This window comes from Tetrao urogallus (assembly GCF_951394365.1).
Source record: "Tetrao urogallus genome assembly, chromosome: 1".
In the NCBI taxonomy this organism is placed as follows: Eukaryota; Metazoa; Chordata; class Aves; order Galliformes; family Phasianidae; genus Tetrao; species Tetrao urogallus.
Window position 1 is genome coordinate 86,489,152 of NC_136813.1, and position 9,483 is coordinate 86,498,634.

The 9,483-nt window shown below is 43.4% G+C and overlaps 1 protein-coding gene across 1 annotated transcript in view; it reads right to left on the minus strand.

Moving 5' to 3' along the window:
- Window positions 1-9,058, minus strand: part of BACE2 (beta-secretase 2) — a gene marked incomplete at both ends in the record, with an annotated part of 50,381 nt that extends 41,323 nt beyond the window's left edge. The window contains 2 exon segments of the mRNA XM_079549411.1: window positions 8,613-8,950; window positions 8,953-9,058. Of these exon segments, the coding sequence (XP_079405537.1) occupies window positions 8,613-8,950; window positions 8,953-9,058 (444 nt within the window).
- Window positions 9,059-9,483: the final 425 nt, after the last annotated feature.

Consider the following 9,483-nt stretch of genomic DNA (forward strand, 5'->3'; position numbering starts at 1 on the left):
TAAAAGAAAAAGCTTATAAGTCATGTCACAACAAAGTTTGATTTATTAAAAATGATTACGATATTTTTACTCATATTTATTCTAACACCATAACTTAAAAATTCAGAAGGGCAATTTGAAAAGCAGACGTAATTTTCAAGTGAAATAAGATATGATTTTTTATTTTGAAAAAAAATAATAATAAAACAGCAGTATTACTCCCCTTGCTCCTGGTCTCATTTATTTCTCTCTCCCCTTCTCAAACATGCACACTTTACTCTCTTTACTCTGGCTAATTCTGTGGAGGCAGCAGCTCTGGGAAATGAACTAGCTTTGCCTGTGGCTCATACATCGTTACAATTGTTAACTAAGTTCTACTATAAAAATCTTTATTACACAGGAGAACACAGAGGCATGCAGGAACACAGCTTTATTTTCAGATACCAGGCTGAGTTTTTAGGGCAGGAAGTTAAAATACTTTTTATTCTCTCAGGCTTACAAAGGCTGCTTCACATAGAGAGGTTTCTGCTACCCTTCCAAATATCAACCTGTATGAAGGAGTAAACTATGCTCTGCTTCAGCCAGGGGCTAATATCCACTGTGTGATGATGGTACCTCAGGAACCACAGTTGCCCACGGTTTCTAAATGTCATGTCCTGCCCGGAATGGCTCTCTCAAAGCTTTGCAGCATGCAGTCACTCTGCTGCTCGTGCTGAAGCTTGGGGTGCTCAGACCAGTAGAGCACTGAAAGTATGACTAATAAATGGAAAACACTGTAGGGCATACCTGAAGCGAACAAAGTTCCTAAATCCGAATAAAAATGTAGATAGTATTATTGGTATTTGATCATTTGCCAAGACAAGGCTAGCTTAAACAATAAACAGAGTGCTAATGAAAGTTAACTTTAGCTGAAATATGTAACACACTCCAGCATTTATAACTAAGGCTGCTGAGAAACTTTCCGATTTTGTTTTCCATACATTATTTATTTCAGCAGTCCAAATGCAAAAAAACTGGCACTCTGGATCGTGTGAAATGTTTTGCATTATTCCCTGAAGGACTATGCATCTGTGAAGTAATGAGAAGATTATTCTGTGACAGATAAACTGAAGCAGTGTGACTTCATCAGATGTTACTTTGCTACAGCATTTCTCACACTTTTTCAAAGTGTGACCACCTTTGGACTACTCTGTCATATCTGCAACCTTAGAGTGTGGGAGAAGAAAAATGAATGAATTAATAAATAAAAATCTCTTTAGTCACAGGAAAACATCAGCAGGACTGATTAATCAGTTTCTGACATGTCCCAACTCCCTCTCACTTGCAGCAGACACCTAGCACCTTCCATGAAGGAAAACATAGGGCTTTCCATACTGTGCTCAAGCAGCCTGATAACACACTGCACTAAATAACTTCCAAAAGGGTACAGCGTGCTCTGTCTTGAAAAGATGTTACAACTACCAATATTTTATGTCGCAAAGGCTGACAGACGTCCTGCATGAGCAGGCTGATAATTGTTGAATTTTTGAAGTTATGATTCTAATGAAGTAGGAAAAAAAAAAAGAGAGAGGAATAAAAACCTCCCCCTCAAGATTTCACAGTCGAAGTTGCAATCTAGAAAAACAAATCTGCAGTTGAACTGCGCATTTTCTTTTCTAATACCACATAAAATGACTTTAGGGAACAGAGGGAGACTGGAACCACCCTTCCATACGACTGCCTTCTAGGTAACCCTTTTGTTTCCTTAAAAGCCCCATATAGCCCATAGGCTGACCTTCTGGCATGAAGCAAGAAGCAAAGTGAGGTATGGCTTGGCAGCAGAAAGAGAAAGAAGAGCCTAGGTGGGAAGAAAACCTTCTCACTTGGCCTTGCTGCAGTGCTGAAAGTAGGCTTCACTGCACAGCAGGCCCTGAGGCACTGCCTGCAGCCCGCTCACAAGGCAGATCCACAAACAAATATCAGAAGGAATTACCTAAGAGAGAGCTGCCAAAACAGCCTGATTACTTTCTCCCTGTCAAATGGCAGGAGTTGGCCTTTCCTGAGAAAAGGTTTATGTTCCGGCCCTCAAGTGCAAAGGTTACTCTTGGCTCCTGAGTTGGCTTTTTCTTCCAAAAAGAAAATAGATCCCTAGGAACCAATGGGTGTCTTTAAATAGGAGCTTCCCAAGTGTTACTGCAGCATTAATAACCTTCCTCTTTAAATTAAAACTGGACTATCGACTTTGAGACACTTTCTCTGAATGCATGTAGCATAACTTAACAGCAGTTTTTGCTAGTAACTAGGTGCAAAAATACACCAAACATAAAGCCAAATAAAGCCAACTAATTTTAGTACACACAAGCTGTGCAAAGACGACAAAAATCTACAAGTAATTTACTTTTCATGATTTAAAATTACTAGTAAGCAGTAACAGGATTGTAGAGTGCAATTACTGTCTTCACAGATTCTCTTCAAGAACCTCTTAATTATGACACATTAATTGCATTCCATGAATTCTAATTTTCACTTGTTTAAGATTTTTTCCAGCTCACTTATTTTCCTCAGATTCCATCTCCACTGTATTCCACAGGCTTTACCTATTCGAGGAGGTCTCATAAAAAAAGTAATGAATCAGTCCCACAATACTCCTCATAAAGTAGCAGTGAGAGGTCCAACTGGCCAAAGTTTCCTCTCATGAGTGTCTGTGATGTAGACATGCACAGAAAAAAAAAGGAGACATATTCAGCTAATGTATAATTTTAAAACTAGAGGTTTCATGTGCAAAATGCCACAGATAAAATAGATTTTAGTCCTGGGCTATTTAAGTGCTTTGAAGGATGCTGAGCTAACAGATACAGATTCAAATTTAAAACTCTTTATTTCTACAGCAGTCTGGTATCTGTACAATATGCATACCATTTGCTTCACAAGCTCACATTTACATAGCAAAATGAGGCTAAAAAGTAGTAGGATGTACGACAGTTCCATCAATGGTAGGGAAAAAAAATTCCTTTTTCTCAGGCAGCTCAATACTACCTCTTTTACTTTGAAAACCTGATTTCAAGTCCTAATCTGAACATAAATTAAAGCAACAAGTTCCTTCACTTATTAACATAAATTCTGATCAATTCTATATTTTACAACAAGTTAGAAAAGGGAGAGAAGAACGTTTGATTCAGACTGGAAAAGCATATATGCTGGGCTATGTAACTATCTCAGTTTCCTTTTTCAAATGTACTTACACTTGACAACAACCAGATAACATTTTGGGTCACAACTTCACCTACAATAACTGAGACATTTTCTAAGATAATGAAACACGGACACCAAACAGAGCAGTTAACGTTCACAAAGAGTCAAAGTCATGAGTTTCCTTTAAAAAATTAAACACCACTGCAAAGTACAGTCATCTTTAAATTGATCTTGCCAGATAATATCCCTGGAGCTCAGAAACCTCTGGTTAGAGCTTAATATATAATATATATATTCCTCCCTTAATAATCCCAAATTCCACATGGGTTTTCTTTTGTACCCTGGCTTTTTTCCTTCTTTTATTTATTTATTTATTTATTTTGTATCACTCCTGCTCCAAATCCCAAGTACTGCTTCACTGCTTCATAATAGGCAACATTGTTCTTTGTACACATTCTAGTTTATTTTTTCTAAATTTAACTTAATGCTTTTGCCTTGGTAGGGGATGAAATAAATGCTTGGGGCAGTAAAAAGTATGAACCTGCCACCTTCTGCCATGTCACTGATCTTCACAGCCACCCTTCTGCCCCAACTGCCCAGGAACAGCAACTGTGTTTGCTATGACCAGGGACACTGAATAACATATTCTAGCATTGCTCTGAAGTTAAGCGCCTTTCAGAAAAGCGTCCTGCGAAAAGCAGGTGGGGCTCTAATCCAACCTATTTGTGCTGGCACATAGAATCATTTCAGCTGGAAGAATCCTTTAAAGGCCATCTGGTCTAACTCCCCTGCAATGAACGAGGACACCTACAGCTACATCAGGTTGCTCAGAGCCTTGTCCAGCCTGACCGTGAGTGTCTCCAGAGATGGGGCATCCACTGCCTCTTTGGGCAACTTGTGCCAGTGCTTCATTACTCTTACTGAAAAAAAAACCCAAAACTTTCCTTATATCCAGTCTAAATCTCGCCTTGTTTTTCAGTTTGAAACCATTTCCTTTTGTCCTGTCACAGCACACCCTGCTAAAGAATTTGTCCTTAAGGACATCCTGAGGAACTAGCCTCTTCCATTCAGTGACACTGCACATAGACGTTACAGGCCATGATGAACCTCTCAAAACAAACCAAGGCAAAGCCTTGCTACAGAGTACTCCCTGTGCTATGTTCTACTAAGGCCACTACATTGTAGTTAACTCATGATTTGGGCTGCTTTTATAATACCGGCTCAACTATTTCCATGCAGTCAACCTGGAAGGGTTGATTTTGTATGAAGGAGGTGTTGGAATGCAGATTTGTAAAGGAAGGGACAGTTTTGTCACCTAAAATCTGGTATTCTTGTTTACTTTTGTTTTGACCAAAAATATATTACACCCCAGCACATTATATCAGAGTATCAGCCCTGTCTCTTGTAACTTTCAGGTCTTTGTCTTTTTTATTTTGCTGGTACTCAACAGCAACAAAAAAATCTACCCAACTCATCATGTAACAGCAGTACACTGCATCTCCACAGTACTTCCAGCAGAGGGATCAGAAAGAATTTTGTGCTGCCACCTTAAAATACTCAATACGTCACAGCACTCATCTTCATTCCATTTTTCATCTTCCATAAAGAGCTCAAAAATATATTTTTGAGATCCACGTAACTGTTACAAAACAAAAGAAGGGGAAAGAAATGAGAGACTTGAGCTGGAACTTGCCTTCTAGTATTTGAACCTGGTAGGATCATATTTTCAAAATTTCTCCTTGTATCTAGAAGGAAGGTGAACTCCTTTTAAACAAAATGAAGAAAACAAAGCTTAGCTTCTTGGGGAATGACACAGTTGCAGAAATCAGTCACTTATCACTTAACATAGCAAAACTATTGAAGTGATGAAATTACAAGAGCAGCTGAATCTTTCCTCACAATATTCACCCTGAATATGAAAGCTATCAACAATTAAGGAAGAATGGCTGCATGTTCAGAAATTGCTAATGTGTGCGTTCATCACCTTCAAAGTTTCAAGCTATAAATTATAAAAGTCTGTGATACACTTGAGATATTTAATACATATCTTTCTTTTCTTTAATAACTGGAATAAATTGAGTGAAAGACAACCTCCCATTGATTATGTGGAAATTGAAGTTTGCATTTTGCAGCAAAGACCACTGGACCCAACATGTTCACCTGCAAAGTTCAGAGGAGAGGTTTTTGCTCACCCCCTGCACAGAACAAACTGCTATTAGTAGGAACAATAAACAAAATCTCTTTGTACATAGAATGAGAAGTTTAAATTTCAGGGTTGAGAAAGGGTTTGCGTATTCAGAGCACAAATCAGATCCTACCATGGTTTCAATACCCACTAATCAAACCATAGCTACAGGACTCTGAGCTTTCAAGTGGTGCATGCCAAGCCTCCCTTTGCAACGAATTTGAAGGTATAATATTTGTATGATCTCAACAAAAGCACAGTTTGGAAACACAGCAAGACTGACAGGACTGCCACTACTTCATATAATAAAGACTAACATAACAGGTGGAATGAGACAACAGTACTCTATTTGCTAAGATTTAATATGGTCCAGATGGACTTCAAAAAAGCTGTGAAGAACATGGGGTGCTTTCGGAGTTTGACTGTTTCATTGGTCAAAGGCTTCTAAGAGTAGCAAAATTAATATCAACAGAACTACAAAGAAGATAGTGAACAAATGCCTGAATGATCTTTGATTCAGTTCTGCACAGTGCTTATAATCTCAAGGCGGGCAAAATAATAAAAGGCAGAGCAGAGGAATTCCATCAGATTATTTAAAGAAATAAAAAGTGAGAGCAGTGTACACAGTTCATATTGGACTCTTGCCTCTTCATATTTAAATCTAGCATTGGAAAAAGTGCACCTATACAGGTGTAAAGCACATAAGCCATCAGAAATAAGAGGTTATACACTCACGATGCAAGAGACAAATACATCACACTCTTCAATGCAAAACAATCTAAAACCTTTTTTTCTTTTTCAGCTTTCACATAATCCTAGAGATTAGGATGTAGAAGAGATGTGTGTGTATTAATGAAAATTAATGCAGGCAATGAGAACTATTGGTGATCTGCTAGCTAATCTGGAGATCTGCCATGTATAGTAAAATTGGAAATGGTCAGAAATATTTTCACTGCAAATACTTTACAAAATTGGACTGACTACACTCAAATTTTCTCTCTTGAAAAAAAAAAAAATTGACTTCACACAACTGCTCTATTTTTATATTGGCAGAACAAGTATTTCAGAACTGCCATTGTGAAGCTCAGTTCTGTTCTGTTTATCTGCTGTATGACAAATCAGACTTGGAACGAAAGCCAAATTGTGTGCCTTAAATGACCTGAAAATATAAGTTCTTTCATAGCAGCTTCCTTCCAAGAACTGAAATTAGAAAAGAAAAATTTCTACAAATGCAGTTAAGTAGTAATACAAGTTCAAGAATGCTAAAGTCTCTTGTGAAACTAATGTTTACCCCCATACTGGCACAGCAGGCTTTCAACACTAAATGCAAAGCTAGCAACAGCCTTATAACTGCAACATTAAATCTTGTGCCTTTTTTCACAGCCTGCTATCTGGTCTTGATATGCTCCTGCCTTGTTTGCATTCCCCCCCCTCACTAAGATGCTGTGCAGAGAGTAGCCTTGCTCCCTGGTCATTCTGCTCTTTTCTACACAGCTCTTCCTCACTGGCAGGATTCCTCTTCATCCATGGCAAAGCATTGGAGCAGCGGTGCCGTGTGTGTCTTGGCTCAGAAGGGGACTGAATGAGGAAGGGAATTAGCTTTGGGAAAGTCCCACGTCAGGGGGTCATAGAAGGGAGGTGTTCAAGGTATACACTCTAGCTTGCCATGTGTGGCAAAGTCAGGCTGGGAGGAACCTTTAAATTAGCCTAAGACATCTCTCCTTTCCTACCCAATCACGGTCCCCTGTGACTCCAGCAACTGCCTGCCCATGGAGTTTGACGTGATCCCAGCACTTGGCAGTACCAAGACACTTGCTTTCAGTGCCAGCACTGTGAGAAACGCAAGTGGAAGTGTACTGCAGCAGATCTATTGCTCATTGTAGAGCAGAAAAGCAACAAGCACATTCATGATCTTTAAGTCTTCCACTTTCAGGTAGGGAACAAGATAACAAATTCTTACCCAAAGTAGCAAATACATTTTAACTGCACTCTGCTCCATCACTACATCCTGGGGTCTGACATTCTGGAAGCGCATCTATAACGTTATGGCAACCATGGTGGGCCTGCTCACATGAATACAACTTATTATGTGTTAGCCACCAGGAGAGATCCTTTAAATAATTAACCTTGAAAGAACTCAGAACTTGGTTCAAGATGATGAAAGCTTTGCAACTGGAGTTTTTTCCAGGTGGAAAAATCAGCAAGGCACGTTTGCATGGCATGCAGTGCAAGTAATACTTGGCTGTTAGTGTCAGTGAAGTCTCCAGGCATACTGAGGGCAGACCTTCAGTTACATTATCAAGAACCTGTCACATTTTTCCTTTTCCATTTCTTTCCTTTTCAAAATCCCCCTAGATATACAAGATGACATCTTTTGCATTCACCCTTTCTGCCTGAAATTATTTTTTAATTTAAGACACACAGAATTGGATTATTAGTCCAATTCAACCTGATATCTTGATGCTGGCAGAAAACAATATTGAACATCCCTCCGAGGAATGAAGACCATGCAATGCCACACTCTCAGAGCTCATAAAAAACACAGCATACACAGTGGAGGAGGGATTATTTCTGTCCTCTGTGGCTAACAGGCCACACCTGGGTACCTCAGACCTGGTTAGCTCCTTCTTAACCCCATTTATTGACTGTAAAACAAGAGACTCATTCCTAAATATCGAGCTCGCTATCAAACACTTCAATTACAGTTACATCCAGGTGTAACAAAAATTCCACAGAAGCCCCCAAAAACGTGGTATCTACACATTCTCTGCAGGCTGGGCGTTCTGGCATTCCCTGCCTCCTGGCTACAGAGAACAGCCAAAGAAGAACAGAGATTTTTGTGTACACGGGGAACGCCAGGGCTCGGCCTGAGAGAGCAAGCTCCGGGTCGGTGAAGGGGGGGAAGGGTGGAAGCCCCGCGGGCTGCCAGGAAACGGCCCCTCTCAGCTGACAGTCATCCTCCAGCCCCTCCGCAGCCCGGCCGTCTCGTGACGCGGCCGCGAGAAAACTTCGGGCGCTGCGGGGCGGGGAGGGGAAGGAGGGCGCGAGGAAACTTCGGGCTCCCTCCGATCCCCGCACGCCGCGGCGGCTCTCCTGAAGCGGTGGTGGGGCGCAGTTCAGCGGGGGATTCTGAGCGGACCCTCCGGGCTCGGCTGCAAAGTTGCGCCGTGCCCGGCATCGAGACAAAGTTGCGTTGGAGCGAGCACGGCGGAGCCCGGCTGCCGAGATGCTTGCTCTCCCCCATATCGCTCCCCGCTGCCCCCCGCCTCTCTCCTACCGCCTGCGGCGGGGTCCCGATCAGCATCTCCAGGTAGTATCCTCTGCCGGAGTCCCCCTGCAGATTCTCCACCATGGCCAAAAAGTTGAGGCTGCCCGCGGGGTCGGAGGCCAAGGCCAGGCCGCCCACCTCATCTTGGGCGTCCCGCTGCCCCTCTCCGGCGCTCCCCGGTCTCAGCGGCAGCGGGGCGGCCGACGAGGCGCGGGGAGCGGCGGGCTGGGACACGCGGAGCGGCAGCGAGAAGAAGGCCCGGCTGAGCCCCGCGGCGCCGGCCAGCAGCAGGAGGAGGCTGGGAGCCGCCGGAGCGGCCATCCCGGCGGCACGTCCCGGCTGCGGCGGCTCGGGCGGGAGGCAGCGGCCGCCTGGCTGCCGGGCTGGAGGAGGAGGAGGAGGAGGAGGAGGAGGAGGAGGAAGGCGGGAGCGGCTTCCCCACGCCCCGGCTCCATCTCCCCCCTCCCCCCGCGCCGAGCTCCTCCTCGTTCCCTCCGCACGGCCCCGATGCCCGCGCTCGGCCGGACAAGTTGCGCTCCTCCCCGCGGCGGCGGAGAAAGTTGTGTCGGCGCGGTGTGTCCGGCGGGGAGGAAACTTTCCGAGAGCCCCGAAGGGACGGCAGCGGGGGCGGTGGGATCGGCATCGCCGCCTCGCCGGGCCGCGCCGTCGCCATCTCTCTGTGACCGCGTGTCCTGTCCGTGTGTGTGTGGAAATTCATCTGCTGCATTAACGGCGTGTTGTCATAAGAGCGGGGCATGACTGGCGTCCGCTTATTAAAAAGGCTGCGAGGCTCTAAATGTCTTCATCATGCACGGAATTAATAACAGCAGTCGAGTGTGGCCTTTCAGAGGATGAGAACACTTAGGATGAAATTAGCCTC